Raw genomic sequence first — 19,168 nt, forward strand, 5'->3', positions numbered from 1 at the left:
CAGCACGAGTATGAAACAAAAAAAGTATGAAATGTATTCAGTACTTTAAGTCGCTCAACATAAGAGTGTCTGCTAAATGACTAGAATGTAAATGTAAAATAATTAGGCTGATATAAATCCCTATTATTTACATGCATTATTTTTTATTTGAGTGTAATATATTTTTTTAAAGGCTACACTTTCTCGATCTGAACTTCTCGTGCGGCTGGTGTGGTTTCGGGTGTGGTTTCACGACCATGAACGCAAGAGCAGCCGGTCACAGATTTGACAGCTCTAACACACCTTCTAAACAAAAGCAATGAAAAGCTTGTTGGCTAACGCAATTTACTGCGGATCTTAACCAAGGCCTGTATCAGGTAGGCCTAGGCAACCTGTGTCGTGTATAAAAAGAGACCGACAATACAGAGGCAGACAGAAATGACAGCCCATTACAAGCGGTACATTTTATTATGGGATAACAGCACATAAAACACATCTTAAATCGATGTGTCCAATGCACTTTTAATAAAGGTAATATTAAAGGTACAGTTTCTAAGTACAATATAACAACATTCATATTAGAATGGAAAGTATTTAAAAGACAACATTACATTTCTTATTTTTCTTTACAGCTGTATTTACAAAATGAATCAAAATACTTATTTCCATATTTAAGAATCAGACAAGAAGGAGCAAAACTACTTTTGTGAATAGACTACCTGCTAAAGAGAGTTCAGAAGAGCTGGATAAAAAGGTACATGATCATCTGTTCCCATCGTAAGATCAGTAGCAAACATGTGATTTAAAAATTTGTGACAACCACACACTGGTTTCGTCTTTTTTTTTCCCACAGTTCATACTTCTTTCGCATGAAGCAATATCCCACCCACACACCACCCTCATATTAAGTTACCCCAACCCCTTGAGCTCACATTAAACACAGAACATTAAAGAAATTCAGATGTGTTGTATGCATATTTTGCATACACATATGAATAGTTGAAATACAATGCATTAGTCAATTTTCTGTTCTCAATAAAGAAATCAAAATGTTATGATCATAAAACAAAGTGAAAAACATCTATGTGGATTGTCCATTCTTTTGTAAAATCCAGAACCTGGTTCAGCAGGTCATCTTTTATGCAATATTGTCAGCCAGAATGTAAATCATCGATTTGACCATTTTGCATTACACCCTTCCCAGTTACGCTACTCAGATAAGAGGGAGAAACTTATTTCTATTAACTCTAATATATATCATGGTGCCTTAAATAAACTAGGAAATGATCTAGTACTTATAATGACAGAATATGAAAAACATTGAAACACATGAGTGACAGAGTTCACCTACTTGTGCAAATACATTGTCAGTTGAGTACATGTTTGGAAAACAAAACAAATTGTACCATTTATGCATCATGTAACACTGAGAGGCACTCAGTGTAGTACATTGTGTATTATTGCAAGCATATACTGGCTACAGAGTGAAAAGAAAAAGGTTCAATAAACTTGTAGCCTCTAATGGAGATATTTTTCATGTACATTTTTAATAACAGCACAACTGTGGTGCCAAAGTTCTAAGCTGGTCTCAAGAAACTAATGTTTCAGGGCAGTCTAACTTTGAAATCAAGAAGCTATAAAATGACCATGTTAAATGGACAATTGCACAGTACTTTTAAGTAAAGTACTACACAGCTAAAAGGTAAATACTCAGCATTTGCCAGTATGACCAGCTCCAGCTTCAGCAAGTGGTTTTTACAATCAGAACAAATAAAAACACAATACTGCTGTTTCAGCCTGCAGATGATTTTTTTTCAGAAATCAGAAAAGCAACCTTAAATAACCTGTTAATTAGCAGATACTGGATTCACTAATCATTTTAAAGTGAGAAGGAAATAAGAGCCTTATCCCAGGACTAGCACACTGATACAGGTACTGGCTGGGTAAATTTACCACTATCATAATCATTATCATGATTATTTATTGAGTCCTAATATCAAATAATGCACCAATACTCAATGAAATGAATGAACTAATAGGGTTGCCTAGTCTAGGAATCAGGACATTGTCCACAAGCACCACACATCAGAATAACACGAAATAAATGTTGGCACACCCTACCGCTATCAAACGAATTCTAAAGGAGAGAAGCATACTAGAAACAGAGATATTGTACAGCATGGTGTATTTGATAAACTGATACATATTTGCACTGAGTAGGCCTTAGTAGCAGTATATTCTTCTTACCTATACAGAATGAAGTTACAAAGTTACCTTTATACATGTGATCAATAATTAACATTAAATATTGTGGATTAAAAGCAGATGATGAGGGAGAGAGAAAGAGAGAGAAATGAATATATACAGGCCAGGCCATATGTGGTTGTTACCCTCCACCTGGGAACAGAACCAGTCAAATATACAGACGAAACAAAAACAACCAGAACAAAATAACACAAATTAAAACCAAAAGTGATAAATTAGAGGTGTATTTACATGCAGATGTCCAAAGCCTAAGCACAAAATAACAAATAATACACCACATATATTATTGCTTGACATTCGTTTATGGCTAGAAGTTTTTTTTTTTTCTCAATTTTTTGATATATATTTTTTTACTATATTCTAAAATGTTTTGTTATCTTAAAACTGTATCAGATGTGCTTTGGAAGATGAGAGTATTGTTAAAATGCTATGAAATTGACTGATAGATCTGGGTAACACTTCAAAACTCCAAAAGACGGCACAGTTGTAAACATGACATTACACCTATCATTACAATCTATATTCTATGGCAAATAAATAGGAGTCCCATGCCTCAGGCAGTCAAAGGATCAACATAACACATATGACAAGCAGAATGGTGAGTTGTTTGCTGTCTCTTTTCATAACAATTATTCTGCACTGAACACATACGACTGAGTGGTTAGTCATTTGCCCCAGTGCGCTTTGAAGGACTATAAATTGTATAGAGGCATTATGTCATGCTTATAACACTTAAGCGCTACACGGGATGGATCAATCTGAGTGTTACCGAAACCTTTCAAATCCAGGGAACACTAAGCCTTTCAGGCTCCTCATCCACATAACCCTGTTCCTCTTAGTTTATTAAAAAGCCTTGTCTGGGGTGTCTTATGCACACAGTGAGTAAACAAACACACTTACACACACGCACACTATTGCTTGTTTACACGAGTGCCACAGAGAGCAGAGACAGAAGGAGCATAAGGTGTTATTTACATTGATAGACTAGCAGACTCAGTGATCCTTTGCTAAACATGTCTCAAATGACAGCATGCATGATGACTTATCCTCCCACACCATGTGGGTGCAGAGATGTTTGTTGAAAGAGTCACAGACACAAAGGATCCAATGCCTCTGATTTATCCCCTTTGTCTAATCAATACTGCTAACAAACTGTACACGGAACATAGACAAGAAGGACATAACAACACAGTGAACAGAAAGTGGTAAGAAATGACTGCTTTTTTGTTCTGGGTTGATGCTGCAATTGCTTGACAAAGAGACCTTTAATTTAGGACCAGTTTGATCGATATAGAGACAGAGAATGACATCTGTGTTTCGGGAAATGGGATTCCACTCTAGTGGCTTCCCGGCAGAAACCCGTACTAGTTGCACAAAGCTACCACATAGTTCTTGGCTGAGAATATGCTGCTTCCCCTGTCTGTCTGTCTTTTTGTGTCTGTCTGTTAACTCCCTGAGCATCCATATCTCTCCCACTGGGCCACAGGCCAGGCCCACTGTCACCTGGATTGTCAGTCACTGGTTGAGACAGACTGGGTTTCACTGGTTAGTAGTCTGAGGCTACTGGTTTTCACCTAGACCAATACAGAGATTATTACTTAGGTACAGCAGTAATACAGCCTAAAGAAGAAATATTTAATATTGCGTAAGTATATTTGGTTTATCTAACAAAGAGGGTAATCATAAGTTGGTGACATTGACCCTGGTGACACCATTTTAGTCCAAATGTAGTATGTTATTATTGGAATTGTATGCAATATAAATAAACTGCATATCAAATAAAACATATTCTGTATGGCCAATGGGAAAACTGACTGTAAAAAATGGGAAATAAAGTTTGTGTTTATTATGAGCTTGACTTCTAGGGCATAGTTAGAATTTCTGGTGCTTAGCCAACAGCTCCTTAAGTACTGTCCATCAGCAATGGGAAATATGACTCAGCAATGAATTCTACATGTTCTTCTTAACCACTTATTATCGAACATCCCTGAACAACACATGAACTCTACCAAATGAGGACCAACAACACAACAGGAACAATTTCAAACAGAAAGCGTGAAATAACTCTTCCCTGAGGGGTGACAGCACAAGACTTTCTGTCTTGTACAAATTGCACAGCAGAGGAATCATGGTGTGCAAACAGAAAAACAAACCAAACCACTATGGTAAGGGTTGTGTCAAAACTGTAGCCATGCTGTGTTGGGTAATCTAAAGGGATATCAGGATTATAATGGGAATTCTATACAAGCCACCACTGAGTTTTTTTGGAATGTCAGATCAATCCATTCTATATTATGGACAGGTAGACGGCAACGCAGGAGCAGAAACTACTGTATGGCACATCCAGGTTTTCTTTTCTACCGCTTCTCTACCACACTGACAAGAAAGACACACAAAAAAAAACAGAACCAACGACAACGAAGCATTGACGATAGCACTTGTTCTACCATTGTCATGTTTCTTTCCTAGTCATACACTACAAACAACAGCTTCTCTAATTATTGCGGGAATATAGTAAGTGCTACCTGACTTCTCTTTCTCTCCCCCTCTCTTTCATGAGTTTAATTCACTATACATGTTACAAAAATAGAAGCTTTACTACCAGACAAGGCTTTGAATATTACAATTCCTTCTTCCCCCTTTCCTTTTCTGTCCCATAACAAATGTCATAGCTGGGCTGAGGCCTTAGGGAAGAGACAGTCACAATCACTCTAACAAGATAACAAGATGGATCAACAGCTGGTCAGAGAGGGCTGTGTGTGGGCCGCTCTCTCATAGGCATTATATTTCTGAAGACCTCCATCACCTGGCCTGCTGTGTCGCTACTCTCCACTAGATGGAGACGTTGGACTGAGTACAAACGAGCAAACAGCTTGAGTACAAGGTCCATGTGTGCTTTTGTTTGAGATTGTATGCATGTGTGTCGGGGGTGTTATGCTAATAAGTGATGGGGTGAATGTGACCTGCCTGCCTCTCCAGACCATACCATGCTAGCCATCTCACAGGCAAACCCAAACTAACCAAACTAACCCAACCTAAACAAACCAACCCCCACCCAGACCAGCAGTGTCTGCAGCTCTAAGGACAAGCCTCTGTGACCATGGTTCAACTGGTATTTCTTGTGCACATGCAACACATCACTAGGTAATATACATGTCTTAAATTAAAGAAAGGTGCAAATAAAAGTGCCTTATCAATTCAACAATTAAGAAGTCAGACTACTAATTTCATACTGTTATTTAAAATAGAATCTATAAACATGACTTTTTTTTGTATAGTAAGTACTTATGACCGTATACCCTGTAGTATATTATAAAACAGGTGGGATGGACCCTTATCGTTGTGGCGGTGCCCAATGTTTCTCCAGGGCATCTGTCCACACAAGGTTCAATAGCAGATGGCCTTGCATGATTTCACTAAGCAACCATGATGGATGGAGTCTTTGACAGCTAAAATCATTGCGTTTTGACTAGAATTACCAGAATTCTACTTTTCTTTTTAGACGATTGTCCATAGAGAGGTGCCGTTTACATTGCCACGCAGACGGAGCATCTCTCAAAGTCACTGCGAGTTTTCATTCTAAGCACTGCATTCCAAACATACAACTGAACACAGGAGAACAGGGGCTGAACTTGACCAGGACATGCACATTAGCAGCAATACATTTCCATTAGGAGATTCTAACGTGATCTTTACCAAGGATTAATGGAGGGTACACATGCCCAGACAGCTATCTTCATTAGGGTATATGATACAGTATAGATTTAATAACAAATAAATATTGACATGGATCTGTTTTCCAATGCAATAAGACATTGGACATTGGAGCTCCAGAGGGGAGGTGGAGAGCCAGATCATTGGTGCTGAGGGGATTTTCAGGTTAGGCATGTGCATAGCCAAATTCAATAAATTCAATAAATTCAAATTCAATATCATTTTCTCTATACAGTCAATTCTAATCAGTGTGAGACATCCTGGGAACATGCTGGAATGATGTGCATGAGAGAGTCAAGTTCATCCAGAGAGAAAGCATTGTCTCCAACTTCTCTTCATGTCCCTGGGGCTTAGAGTCCCACCTGGGTTCCAAACAGAGACAACTAATCCCAATGAAATAAATGGAGAGAATCAAACACCCACAACCCTCCCCTCAAGAAAAAAAAGAAAGAAAAGTGTGCAGCGTGCCGGCCGTCCTGGTATGTGCAGGGCACCGTTAAAGTGTCTCAGATTCATGCTCCCCATGACATTCCCCACGGTGGCCACGCTGGCACCTGGCCAGGCTGCTGGCTACCCGTCAACGGGCATGGACTGCTCAAAGTCCGATCCAAAGAGCTCCTTATATAAGGGGGGGAAGTGGGCACGCACAATGTCTGGGTATATTGCTTTGAAAGCCGTCAGCTTCTCTGTATGCCTGCTGCACAGCGCTCGCAGTGTTGACACCTTGCATATCAACTGCGTTGGGGAAAGAAAAGAGACAGGCTGTTATTTAGATACACAGTAAGTCAAGGACATGGAGATCTCATGAAAATCTCTTCATTCACTGTCACAAACTGACCGGTAAATACTTATACAGGCACACACCAGGGGGACATCATGACACCTCACCTTGTGGCGCTTGTACACCTTTCTTACATACAGTATCTGAGTATCTCTGCTCCAAAAATCTGATGCCAACTCTGAAATGTACTACTTGATTTAAAATAATGTTTGTTCAATAGTGGATAACTGCTTTAGTAGAGATACGTTCTATATACGGTCCTTCTGTGAGATGACAGAAAGATGTAGTGGATGAGAGTGGGTGTGTAGACAGACAGTGGGTGTACCTTGGTGAGTATGCCGTCCTCTCTGTGGTTCTTCTGCAGGACATGCTGCAGTGCCAGCTGGATCTTCTGCTGGAGTTTCTCCACCTTCACCTTCTCCTGGAGCCAGGACCGGTCTACGCAGAGAAGAAACACACCCGTTATCATCACTACAAGGTTTTCTGAATCTACTGTGGGATAAAGGTGTAATACTCAGTAAGACAGCAATCAGTAATACTGATGAGTGAGCTCTGTGTCTAATTGAGGAACATGCTGGATGGATGGTTTTCAATGGAAGTTTGTTTAGAGTAGTTTCAGGGTAAGAAGGTAAATAAGAGACCCTGCAGTGTGTATATGCATGTCCCCCCCCGCCCCGCTTGTGTTTGTACTGCCAGTGACACCTACCTGCAGACATCAACACGAATGCGGAGAACAGGGCAATCTCATCCTCAGACAGGTGCATAGAACACAAGTTCTTCCCAAACTCGAAGACGGAGCTGATCAAGTCGTCACAGCCTGCCACAGCAAAGGATACAGACACAGAGAGATGGTTGGGGATGAGGATGAGGCAGTCTCACTCTTGATCTTTATTGGGAGAAAGGCACACAGGCAGAGAGAGGAGGTGCAGTGCACTGACAGCACAGGGGAGCGTCTGAGGCGGAACTGGCAATGCTTTTACTGACTTTTCCCTCCCAGACTAGTCACATTCTGGCAGTTTCGTGGCATTACGCAACCCAGAATGAGGTCACTAATGAGTCTTTTAGTTAGATCAATTATTGAGGATTGTGGGAGACAGGCTGATGCCAGTGCAGCTCTGGAACCCCATCGCTCTGCCTCCCCAGGCCCGAGCCTCTTCTCTATCTGGAGCAGTGTCTGACTGACTGTCTTACTGACTGACTGTCTGACTGACTGACACTGGAAGGCTTGTAATGGAGGTCACACTCATGACACTGAATAGCACAGCATTGTTACTCTTCTGTCTTGCACACACGCACAATTGTGCATACACAACACACACACACAGATCTGTTTAGGCTTTCATACTACACTTTCACACTGCCGCAAGGACACATTCATTTCCTCCAACGGCATTTGGATGCAAGGGAAAATACACTGTGGAGTGTCTTAGGCATGACAATGGCATTCAAAAGCAAATGCTATTTGCTTACACCTGCCATATTCTATGGCGCTTTCAATGATGGTTTTGATATAACTCTCCCAAAAAGCAAACTGGATTTCTTTATTCCATCTTAACAGGAGCCATATGCAGCAGCAGTGGCTCAGTAACAACTCTATTCTGCCATATGTATCCACTGGGGAGAGGAGAGATCCAGGTGAGGCAAGGATGAGTTCTCAGTGTTAGCTTCCTGGACCTCAGAACATTGTGGAGGGACATAAAGAGATACGACCAACTTTGACTGTTATATAAAGCAATGCATGCTTACACAAACACACACACGTGCACGCCCCAATGCACTGCACACACGTGCACGCCCCAATGCACCGCACACACGTGCACGCCCCAATGCACCGCACACACGTGCACAGGATTGAACATTTGGAGCACTTACCTAATGACTTAAACACATCAGGCCCAGCATACTTTCCATCGAAATAGACTGTGTTGTTTTGAGAGTCGAAGGCACGGCACATTCTCACAAACACAACCTCCAAAGAGCCTGCAGAGACAGAAATAACATCATGCTAAACCTGGGTTCTTCTCTTCTACAGATCCAGTTAGAGTTGCCAGTCAGGCATCACTATAGGCCCAACACATCATACGCACTATTTTGTGTTTTCTCCTCTGTCATTTATGTGTTATACCCCCTATTCCTTTTAAACAGAAACCCACGACATGGAACAAGTCATATCATTCCATTTATACACATCTTTCTCTCCCCCTATAAGAAAGGATGTTGAAACATGATGCTGTATACTGCTGCGCTGTGTGGGACTGGATCAGAGGATAAAAGAGATGTAATAGAAGCTGTTACTGCGCTTTATGAGGCGGCACTGGTTTAAAATGTCACGGTAGACAAGGGATCTCTGTCACCATTTCATTATTACTATTGTGTGTGTGTGTGTGTGTGTGTGTGGTCAACGTGGCATCTAGCTAGTGTCTCAGCTCAGGTAAAACTGTAGTCCCTCTAATGCAGGGTTCCCCAACTGGCAGCCCATGGGTGATTTGATTTGTTCTCCCAAGTTTTCTGAATGAAAAGATATAAAATAACGTTACAAGTGTATTTATTTTTGTATCATTATTTTCTTGTTGCACATAAAAAAACAGCAAATCATCTCCAAGTGATTTTAATTCTGGAAATCTGTTCCAAGGTATTCCCACGCATAATAGAGAGATAAACTGTATGTGATCGTATACAAATGTAAGCAAGGTTTGAAATGATTATGTTTTAGTCAAGTATTATATCTGTTTGGGCTTCTTGCGATCAATTTACAGTTTACAAATGATTTGTAATTATGTTCCGGCCCCCTGACCATCCGTTCAATAAGAACTTGTTGATGTTCCCTGCTCTAATGCCGATAAGCCTGTGTCCTGTTATACAGCGGAGGGACAGGAACAGAGGGACAGAGGGAGGAGGCAGGCAGGGTGGAGTCTCCTGGCTTTGTGAAACACAGTCAGTCTGTGAAGGAGGCTTTGTGAAGTCAGGTCAGCTACGCCCTTGTGACAACGCCTGAGGGGGAGACGGGAGTTTGAGGGGTGGTGGGGGAGAGACGGCGGTGAGCCGTGTTGACGGGCTGTCATACCTGCTTTCAGCAGCACTATCTGATCGTTCTGACACAGCTCCATGAAGCCGTCGATCCGCTTGGCAAACTCCACCACGTACTGGATGGCCTCTGTGATTTTGATAGCACACAGCTGCCACATGACCTCTCGGGGCTAGAGGGACGGAAAGAGAAAAGGGTTATCTGCTGTAGAACAGATGGGATTAGCTCTGTTGTGTTTGTAGAACAGTGAGGCAGGTAAAGCAGTTCTAGTGTGAGTACTGCTTTGTGGTAGTGATAGTGGTGATGCTGGTGGACGTGTAGTGTACTGTCCAGTACCTTGGTCTGGTAGCTCTCCATCTCCTCCTGCAGGAAGGCCTGCCAGGTCATCTGCTGCAGCTCCTCTCTCAGGTACTGACACGTCTCCATGTGAGACTTGGAGATGTTCTGGGCCAGGTGCTCTGCAACACAACCAAACAGCACAGCACAACACAGCACATCACAACAGTGTCAGACCTGAACGCTGCTCAAGGGGAATGGGAGGAGCTCACATATGAACTATGCCACATGAAAATATGATTTATTTACAAAGCTTCAACTAGGAGGTGGAGAGCTTGGGCTTTATTTGACTGGGAAGACGCTTGTTGACATTTCCTTTTACTGCCTCCAGGAAGCTCCCAGCTGAAGGTTCTGCCAAACCCAATCTAGTTATGCACGGGGAGGAGGGGCGGGCGGCTGCACAATATTACTCATTGAAACAAAGGTCACATTTGCTCAGAGAGAAATATTGAGTATAAGAATTTAAATGGTTTTGAAAACACATCTGTTAAAAGGAGTTCCAAGGCACAGGGGAGCCTAAAAAAATGATTTCCCCAGACGCGTGCCCTGCTGGATCCTGATTGGCCCTAATTAATGGAAACTAATTACAAAAAAGAGGCTCTTTTAATGAGTGTTGGAGATGAGTCTCCAACCGCCTGCTATTTTAAGCAACCTTTGTGTCATTTGCCCCACGGTTGAGTTGTTCTCCCTCCTCCTCCCCCTTCTCCTCTCCCATCTCCCCCTTGCTCCTCACCTAGCTCAGCCATGGACACAGTGGGGGATGTCTCTCCGTTGGTAAAGGAGCAGTAGGGGAAGAAGCCTGAGCCGGGGGCGAAGTCGCAGATGGGCTCGGGCTTGATGCCGTTGATGTCCAGGCCGGACTGGTCAGGGGAGGGCTGGATGTCCAGGTAGAAGCTGCTGACTGCTGAGTCGGGCTTGCTGCCGTCGGGGGTGTGGCCATCCATGTAGCCACTGAGGTCGTCGTGGAGCTCTGTGAGGCCATTGGCCGAGAGGCCGTAGGTGGGTGTGAGTGGCTCGGCCTCGCCGGGCTGCTGCTGGTGGTCACGCTGCGCCTGCTGCAGCCGGTGTTTCTGCACCTCCGCATACAGGCTGTCCCGCTGCTTCTTCGACATGCGCCCAAATTTCACCGCTGTAGGTGAGAGAGAGAGGGAGGGAGAGAGGGAGGGAGGGAGGGAGGGAGGGAGGGAGGGAGGGAGGGAGGGGGAGAGAGAGAGAGAGAGAGAGGGAGGGAGAGAGGGAGGGAGGGAGGGAGGGAGGGAGGGAGGGAGGGAGGGAGGGAGGGAGAGAGAGAGAGAGAGAGAGAGAGAGAGAGGGAGGGAGAGAGGGAGGGAGGGAGGGAGGGAGGGAGGGAGGGAGGGAGGGAGGGAGGGAGGGAGGGAGGGAGGGAGGGAGGGAGGGAGGGAGGGAGGGAGGGAGGGAGGGAGGGAGGGAGGGAGGGATGGAGGGAGGGAGGGAGGGAGAGAAGGAGGGAGGGAAGGATGGAGGGATGGAGGGAGGGAGAGAGGGAGAGAGGGAGAGAGGGAGGGATGGAGGGAGGGAGGGAGGGAGGGAGAGAGGGAGAGAGGGAGGGAGGGAGGGAGAGAAGGAGGGAGGGAGGGAGGGATGGAGGGAGGGAGAGAGGGAGAGAGGGAGAGAGGGAGGGATGGAGGGAGAGAGGGAGAGAGGGAGGGATGGAGGGAGGGAGGGAGGGAGGGTCTCTCCTTTACTACTGACACATTGACATAACACTCACCTGTGACTCCAGTTTAGCCTCTCTATAACAGGTAAGATTTGTGATTTCAGGAAGTATTAGTGGAGCAATCAGCATTATGAAACCTTCAACACTAACATCCTACTTGCATGAGAACTACCCCGGGAGAGCAACCTACACAACCTACACAGCTTACAGGCCACTCAGACACGAGACAGTTTGTTTAATAGAGCCCTGCACACTAAACAGAGCTGGTCCTGAGAGTGAGCCGCCTCAGCTCAGAGTTCTGGGGTCTGGCAGAGTGTCAGATGGCCCGTGTGTGGACAGAGTAGAAGTAAGCGGAGCAGAGGGGAGCGCGGGCAGATGGACTCTGGTGTGCTGAGTAAATGCAGGAGTCACCTTGGCCTGTCCTGATTGTGTGTTCGTGGTCTGTGTGTGTGTGTGTTTGCGTGTGTGCTTGCGTGTGTGCATGTGTGTGTGTGTCCATGTGTGTGAGCAGCGGAAAAGCTCTAAAGGCCTGGCCTGATTACAGGCTCCTCTGATCCCTCCAGCCCAGCCCAACCCAATTCAGCCCAGCAGGAGGTCCCTTCTCCCCCATAGACACTCACCTGTGTGCTTCCATTACTGCGCCTCAGCTGCACCAGTCCAGCACTAATGACACCTCCTAACGACCCTCTGTTCATCAACCCTACTTTCTGTCACACCTGCCAACTTACTGCACAGCCACGCCAGTTACTGGTGGAAATTACACAGACAGTGACGTCTGTCTAGTCCACACTTCCCTACTCTAGCCACTCTGGTGTTTATGATATAACAATCTGTCACATCTATCTTTCAATAAAAAAAATATCATAGAACAATTGGATTATCTACCCATAATGCCCTATTCACTTGCATGTGTTGTCCTGTCTTGCAAGTGTGTCTGTCCCCTCCCCTCTTGTTGACGGTGGTACGTACCGTCCCTTGACATGCCCACTGCCAGACATTTCTGCAGCCGGCAGTGCTGGCACCGGTTGCGGCTGGTGCGGTCGATCAGGCAGTTCTTCTGACGGGGGCATGAGTAAGCCGCATTGCTCTGCTGACTCCTCCTGAAGAAGCCCTAAGACAGGAGAGCGAGAGGGAGTGGAGACAACCATGCTTACAATATGAACCACAGTGGTACTGCTGTATCCAATGACTGATAGGCTTTTATTTCTCTAAACGTTGCGTTTAACTGGGTTCTTATTGACAGTATTCATCACTATTGAGGGTATTGTTGTTGAAATAATGTAGAATACTGAACTGCCATTGTGTTGCAGGCTATTGTGTTCTAGTGTCAGTTGTATAGAGAGCTATGTCGTTTTATTGAAGGGGTGGTGTGTTTTAACAATCTTTATTGCAGGGGGTAGTGTGTTTGGGTATGATCATAATTGTAGACAGTATTTTCTATAGTTTGTGTAATTAGTGTTGATTAATAACAGGGCTCCAACACGTGCAGTGCTAAAAGATGTCATACACACACCGATTGGAATCCTCATCCTTTGACTTAATGAATTGATTCCAGCACATCATTAACATGCCCCACTCCACTTCTCCATACACATATGTCTTAATTATCTGCTCATTGGCTGTTTAATTACAAGAAAACAGCTGACAGCTGCCGAGTTTCTTTATAATGGCAGCCATTACAGGAGCCAGGCTAGAACTGCTGGTGACAAGCAGCACTCTTTAATAATGCTGTGATTTATGGTCCAAACTCTTGTACTCGCACATATCATTAAATGCCTCTCTGCCTGGAGTAATTAGCAATCATTAAAGATACATTTCAGCAGTTTATTCTTTAGCGTTTTGTTTCTCCAAGGCAGCTAGCTCTTGTCTGAGGGAGCGAGATAGAGAGAGAGAGAGAGACTCTGAGGAGCAGCTGAAAGAGCTTCTGTCTCTCTGTAATAAAGGTGCCTGTTGGAAGAATATTAATGACTCGCCTAGTGACAAGCACAGGAACACAGAATACACTAGAAGCACAAAATAAATCCCCTCACTGTGAATGGCTGGTATATTTGAAACAGTACAAAATCGTGCTTCGTTAAAAGCAGCATACTGTAACAGCCCAAAATCCTCAAAAAGTCTAAGCACTTCTTTTGCTGATTTTATTTGAAGGAAAAGCAAGCTGCAGCAGAAGCAGAAACACTGAAGCAGCATGTCCCTGAGAGGGAGAGTCTGTACAAAGCAGAAACACTGAAGCAGCATGTCCCTGAGAGGGAGAGTCTGTACAAAGCAGAAACACTGAAGCAGCATGTCCCTGAGAGGGAGAGTCTGTACAAAGCAGAAACACTGAAGCAGCATGTCCCTGAGAGGGAGAGTCTGTACAAAGCAGAATCACTGAAGCAGCATGTCCCTGAGAGGGAGAGTCTGTACAAAGCAGAAACACTGAAGCAGCATGTCCCTGAGAGGGAGAGTCTGTACAAAGCAGAAACACTGAAGCAGCATGTCCCTGAGAGGGAGAGTCTGTACAAAGCAGAAACACTGAAGCAGCATGTCCCTGAGAGGGAGAGTCTGTACAAAGCAGAAACACTGAAGCAGCATCTCCCTGAGAGGGAGAGTCTGTACAAAGCAGAAACACTGAAGCAGCATGTCCCTGAGAGGGAGAGTCTGTACAAAGCAGAGGAGTCACTTTGTCCTGCTAAAAGTGGAGCTCTGTGATGTCCTCTGTATGGCTTGACCACTTTAATGATGATGCTCTCTGTGAGTTTACACTTTATCGTCTCTCGAAAGATCGTTTCAAAAGTTAGACAACATGTTCAAATGTATTTCCTTGTAAGTTCGACTTTTTCTGCTTCCTGTCCCCCCACCCCACCCCAACACCCACATGTTAGTTCTCTAGGTGCTTACCTTACAGCCCTCACATGTTATCACACCGTAATGGATGCCTGATGATTTGTCTCCACAGATCTTGCAGGGAATTATTTCGATTTGAGCTGGAGAGAAGAAAAGAAAAAAATCAAAATTTTGCTGTCACAGTAAAACGCCTTCAGTATGTTTAGCATGTTGGTACATGAAAGAGCACTGCGCATCAAAAACATCTCATCCAGTGGCTTTGACTCCTCACTTCCACACAACATTAAATGAATATTTACTGAGTCGTGCATGAAGGAGGCCATTTTGAATCTTCACTGAGTCACCAGCCAACCACTGTAAACACAGTGTCGATTTACATTGCAGGCACAAATGACGCAGACTACCACTCACCCACATAACTGAACTTATTCCCCAGTGGAGAAAATTACTTAATGTTATCTCTTTAACTTCAAAACCCTCCATACCCAGCAGAAAACCCAGTATGGCCACAAAGAATGATAACCTTCCTATTGGGATGATGAGTAGCTATATGAGGCCCGGTGAGGTGGGAGTGGATGAAGGCTGTCACTTCAGACAGTAGTAAAGTGCAGTAGAGTTCAGTGAGGTCGATAGTGTTCCGCTGCTGACAGGCCTGTGGGTGATTTAGTGGGCATAGAGGACACAGTCATGGGGGGGGGGACAGGTCTCATCCATCCCGGCCCCCTGCACAGGAGCAGAGCAGCAGGCCACAGGGCAGCGGAACACAGAGGTATCTCAGACACAGAACCCCCAGCCTGTCCTACAGCTCTCATGCTTTATCACTGCAGCCTCTGACACAACGTCTCTCTCTGCCTCCACACTAGATCTCTATCTATAACCCAGCTCTCCTCCACAGTGCTAGCATCCCAGATTGCCATTGTTACAGTGACCTACACTGAGAAAAGATTACAGTGGGTTCTTTCCCTGCTCTATAGTGGCTCCTTACCCAAATGCACATACAGTATAGCCAATCAGAGCAGAGAGCACTATCAAACAGCCTACTCTTACTAGTGCTGAAAATGTATAATTTTACTCATGACCCATTCTAAACATCTAAAACCAGCTACATGTACTACATCCATTATAGTATGGCAAGGTATTACATCAGTCTCTCCCCTAGCTTTATACACCAGGCCTAGAGTCTGTCATATAGGCCAGAGTAGATAGAAGCTCTGTACTACTTTAGTACACCTTCACATCCAATCCCTTCAAATTAATTTGATCATATCAAATGGGTTCCATCCAGAGGACTCAGAGCCCATTTAATCAGCTGCCTGGGAGCGTCTGTTGTGTCATGTGGATAATGTCGGTGTCCCTGAAGCGTGCCCAAGGGAGGGCCGCTGTTCCACCAACCCTTTACCACTATACACACTGTCCCTCCATTCAAGAATCTCTGTTAGCTGGCTCTGTTAGCACTGCAGAAGTCAACAAGACCTCACCCCTAGATGCAGAATTAGCCTACATTTCAGTCAAATGAACAAAGACAGCAGTGGCACACACACCAGTCAGTTATCATATGGAAAACACCTCGGATGACTTGGTATCCTGCTGTTCAATAGGGGATAATGCCCATAGTCTGCCTAGACTACAGGGAAAACAAACCAAGAGCCAGGTTTTGACACGCTTGCTGAGAGGGTTACTTTATAAATGATCATTATTAATTTCTGCATTGTGTCGAGACGGTTGTCATTTTGGTTATCTCTGTTTGAACACTGGCATTATGGGCAGTGCACTCCATTGTTTGTTTTTGTGCTCTCCCTGCATGAGCATTAGCGGTGCAGTGTGTTGCGACTCCTTTAACATTTTCAGCCTCATTACAAACATAATTTGTTCTGACATGCACTCACAACAAGTGAAGCGTGCTGTAATTAAGGCTGGCTGGGGTTGTGGTGGAGAAACAAGACTGTATTGGTGGGCGCCGGCCACTGGGTGGCAGTGCAGGGCTGTCACTCTGACTGTGTCTGTAGCTGCATCCTCTCCTCTGAGCCCAGCTTCCAGCTCCCAACTTCCAGCCCTCTCGCTTTCCCACGGGCTCCAGGCTCTGAGCTCCAGGCTTAGATTGCTGCCCAGGGTAGCTGCTGAGATGCCTTCATCTCCCCTGAAGAGGCAGGGCTGGCTGGATGCTCGCTCAGGCCTGACAGAGGCTGTGCCACATCAGGTGAATGCAGAGGGAGTGGAAACGCAGGGCTGGGCACACACTGATGAGGATGGCTCACAAAGCCCTATCTGCAGCAGTGAGGCCCTGAATGCACACAGCCTCACCAGACAACACTACTACACAAGCCTCTGAATGCTCGGTGCACTCAACAGTAAAAAAGGGTTTGTCTCCAGTCTAACTGTGGTAGGCTTTGTGGTTTGCTATGTAAAAGAAGAATCACAGTGAAATAAGCTGCTTTCTGGTATAGATTCATGAGGAATAAATACAGAATAATAACAGCATGAAGATCAAATAAGCCATTAAGTCACCTAAGCCATGGGTTCACGTCAATATTTGTAGCAAGCTGCCATCTTGAATGGCTGGTCCTGGGGCTCCCAGTCAGACTACAATTCGGATAGTGTGAGTGGTTTAAAATTAATTCACACAGGGGGCGATGGTCAAACAGAAAGGCCTTGTGCCTAAGTACTTCAGATCTGGAAGTCAATAGCTATTGACAGAAGCCATGGTGTTAACTGCCATTGTGAAGCTCGCTGCTGGCTCTGTGTCTGGGCTTGACCAGCGCTGCTCACTGCTGATGATCACATTCACAGCGCCTGCCTGTCTCCATGCCTCTCTGCCTGCCGTGCTCCCTCCCTCCCTGCCTGCCTGCCTCCCTGCCTGCCTGCCTGCCTGCCAGCCCTGCCTGCTCTGTTTAGGACATCAAAGCCAGGCACAGTGAGACGGTCAGCCATGCTAAAGCCCAACTCAGCAGCCTCCCATTCCTCATAGCGCTGTGAGATTGCCTCCACACACAGGCCACATCAAAGAGAGGGGGGACCTGCTGACGCACACAGATAATGTACTGTGAATCATACGGCAGCATTCACAAAATACCCATCTACAGAAAGAATGAAAAAGGTAATGACAACTTCTGGTGTGGGTGGCTTTCAACTTTCACAATGGCTAGCGCACGGTGAGAGGACTGTGTAGTAGCCAGGCTCATGTAGTAGTGAAGCCTAGGTTTGTCATACGCCACAACTTGTTAGAGATGCTGTCTGTGTCCATCGCTGTGCAGTTCAAGGACACTGATTCACATCACATAAATGCCCTTTGGAGACTGAGGATGTCAAGCCCTCTCTGTGTCCACCTCTGCCCTTCACTGTGTACCAAACCACCCTGAGATCAAACCCCACACGAAGATAACACTGAACTTATTAATCCCAGGAAATGAACAGAAAACTGTTTACAAAATGAAACAAAGGTTTTGCCTTCCACATGCTAACTGCTCCCCGGGACCCTGTCATAGCGTACTGCGTTCTGTAGCTAGCGCTTTAGACCTGACATAAGCACCACAAAGACAGTTGTTGTCAGAGTGAGCATTTTCACCTGCGCCTCACAAATATGCTATAGTTTCATTTGTACCTGGAGAGCGTCGTTCAGGAGGGAGGAAAAGCCTGGTGTTGACTAAATATATTGAAGGTATATCAATTATGTAAAAAGGTTGATCCTTTAATGGTGAAAAGCTGATGTGTATTATTCATGTTACAACGCTACTCATTGGAGACAGATTGTTATCTACAGTTTAGTAGTGAACGTGCTCCACATCATCTGAGGCACAGAAAACAACCATAAGCAGTTTTTTATTTTCTAATGGTAAAGCCTTTTCCGAATGGCATTCTTCACACCCACATGATCCCAGATCTTACTCAAGTAAGGTTTTTTGAATTTGTGCTATACAATTGAAATAGCGGTAGGAATATGTGCAGGGCAGTGCAAATACATAAACAAACCACTACAGAGGCTCTCCAAGTTATTCCTACTGCACACTCAGATTTTCCTGGACAACTGGACTACTGACATGACGTTTAGAGGATTAGGATGCTGCCTTACATTACAGACACAAACTGAGGATGAAAGCTTAACCCATTACTGGGCTGTGGCACAGCTTCTAGATCATTTCTCACGGATGACTACGTCTACTACAAGGGTGTTACATACAGAGTAATACATTATACAACATATCTCTGAGTGATGGAAGACCTCATAGAGTAAGGTGTAATGTCTCCATCTGTCTCTTCATTGGACACAACATCTGTGCCTTCTAACACCATTAGATGGACATTCTTTTTTTCAGTGCATATTTGTGGTAAGAGGCAGAAAATGTAAGACTGCAGTTGTAGTGGTGGGCATGTTTTAAGGGTATGGATGTGGTTCTGGGAGGGGGGGGGGGGTTGCCTGTAAGTTGACAGCTGTCAGTGCCCAAATGATGCAAACCAGTGTGCTCATGTTGGAGATTATGTAAGTGATTGGACAGCAATGCTGCGCCTGTACAGGTCGGCATTATGGGCAGATTAGCAATGGCTCTCCAATCCAACAAACAGGGACAAA

At 44.8% G+C, this 19,168-nt stretch overlaps 1 protein-coding gene across 2 annotated transcripts in view; it reads right to left on the bottom strand.

The window, feature by feature from the left end:
- Positions 1 to 405: 405 nt before the first annotated feature.
- roraa (RAR-related orphan receptor A, paralog a) overlaps positions 406 to 19,168 on the bottom strand; it is a 306,708-nt gene continuing 287,945 nt past the window's right edge. For both annotated transcript variants that reach the window (XM_031801701.1, XM_031801702.1), the window contains 9 exons: positions 14,659 to 14,744; positions 12,748 to 12,889; positions 10,834 to 11,229; positions 10,101 to 10,222; positions 9,804 to 9,936; positions 8,612 to 8,719; positions 7,446 to 7,556; positions 7,065 to 7,177; positions 406 to 6,693 (listed from right to left, as the gene is read on the bottom strand). In XM_031801701.1, the coding sequence (XP_031657561.1) occupies positions 6,529 to 6,693; positions 7,065 to 7,177; positions 7,446 to 7,556; positions 8,612 to 8,719; positions 9,804 to 9,936; positions 10,101 to 10,222; positions 10,834 to 11,229; positions 12,748 to 12,889; positions 14,659 to 14,744 (1,376 nt within the window). In that variant the 3' untranslated portion in view covers positions 406 to 6,528. The remainder of the gene's footprint in view (positions 6,694 to 7,064; positions 7,178 to 7,445; positions 7,557 to 8,611; positions 8,720 to 9,803; positions 9,937 to 10,100; positions 10,223 to 10,833; positions 11,230 to 12,747; positions 12,890 to 14,658; positions 14,745 to 19,168) is intronic.

The sequence above is a fragment of the Oncorhynchus kisutch genome, linkage group LG22 (assembly GCF_002021735.2).
Source record: "Oncorhynchus kisutch isolate 150728-3 linkage group LG22, Okis_V2, whole genome shotgun sequence".
NCBI lineage: Eukaryota > Metazoa > Chordata > Actinopteri > Salmoniformes > Salmonidae > Oncorhynchus > Oncorhynchus kisutch.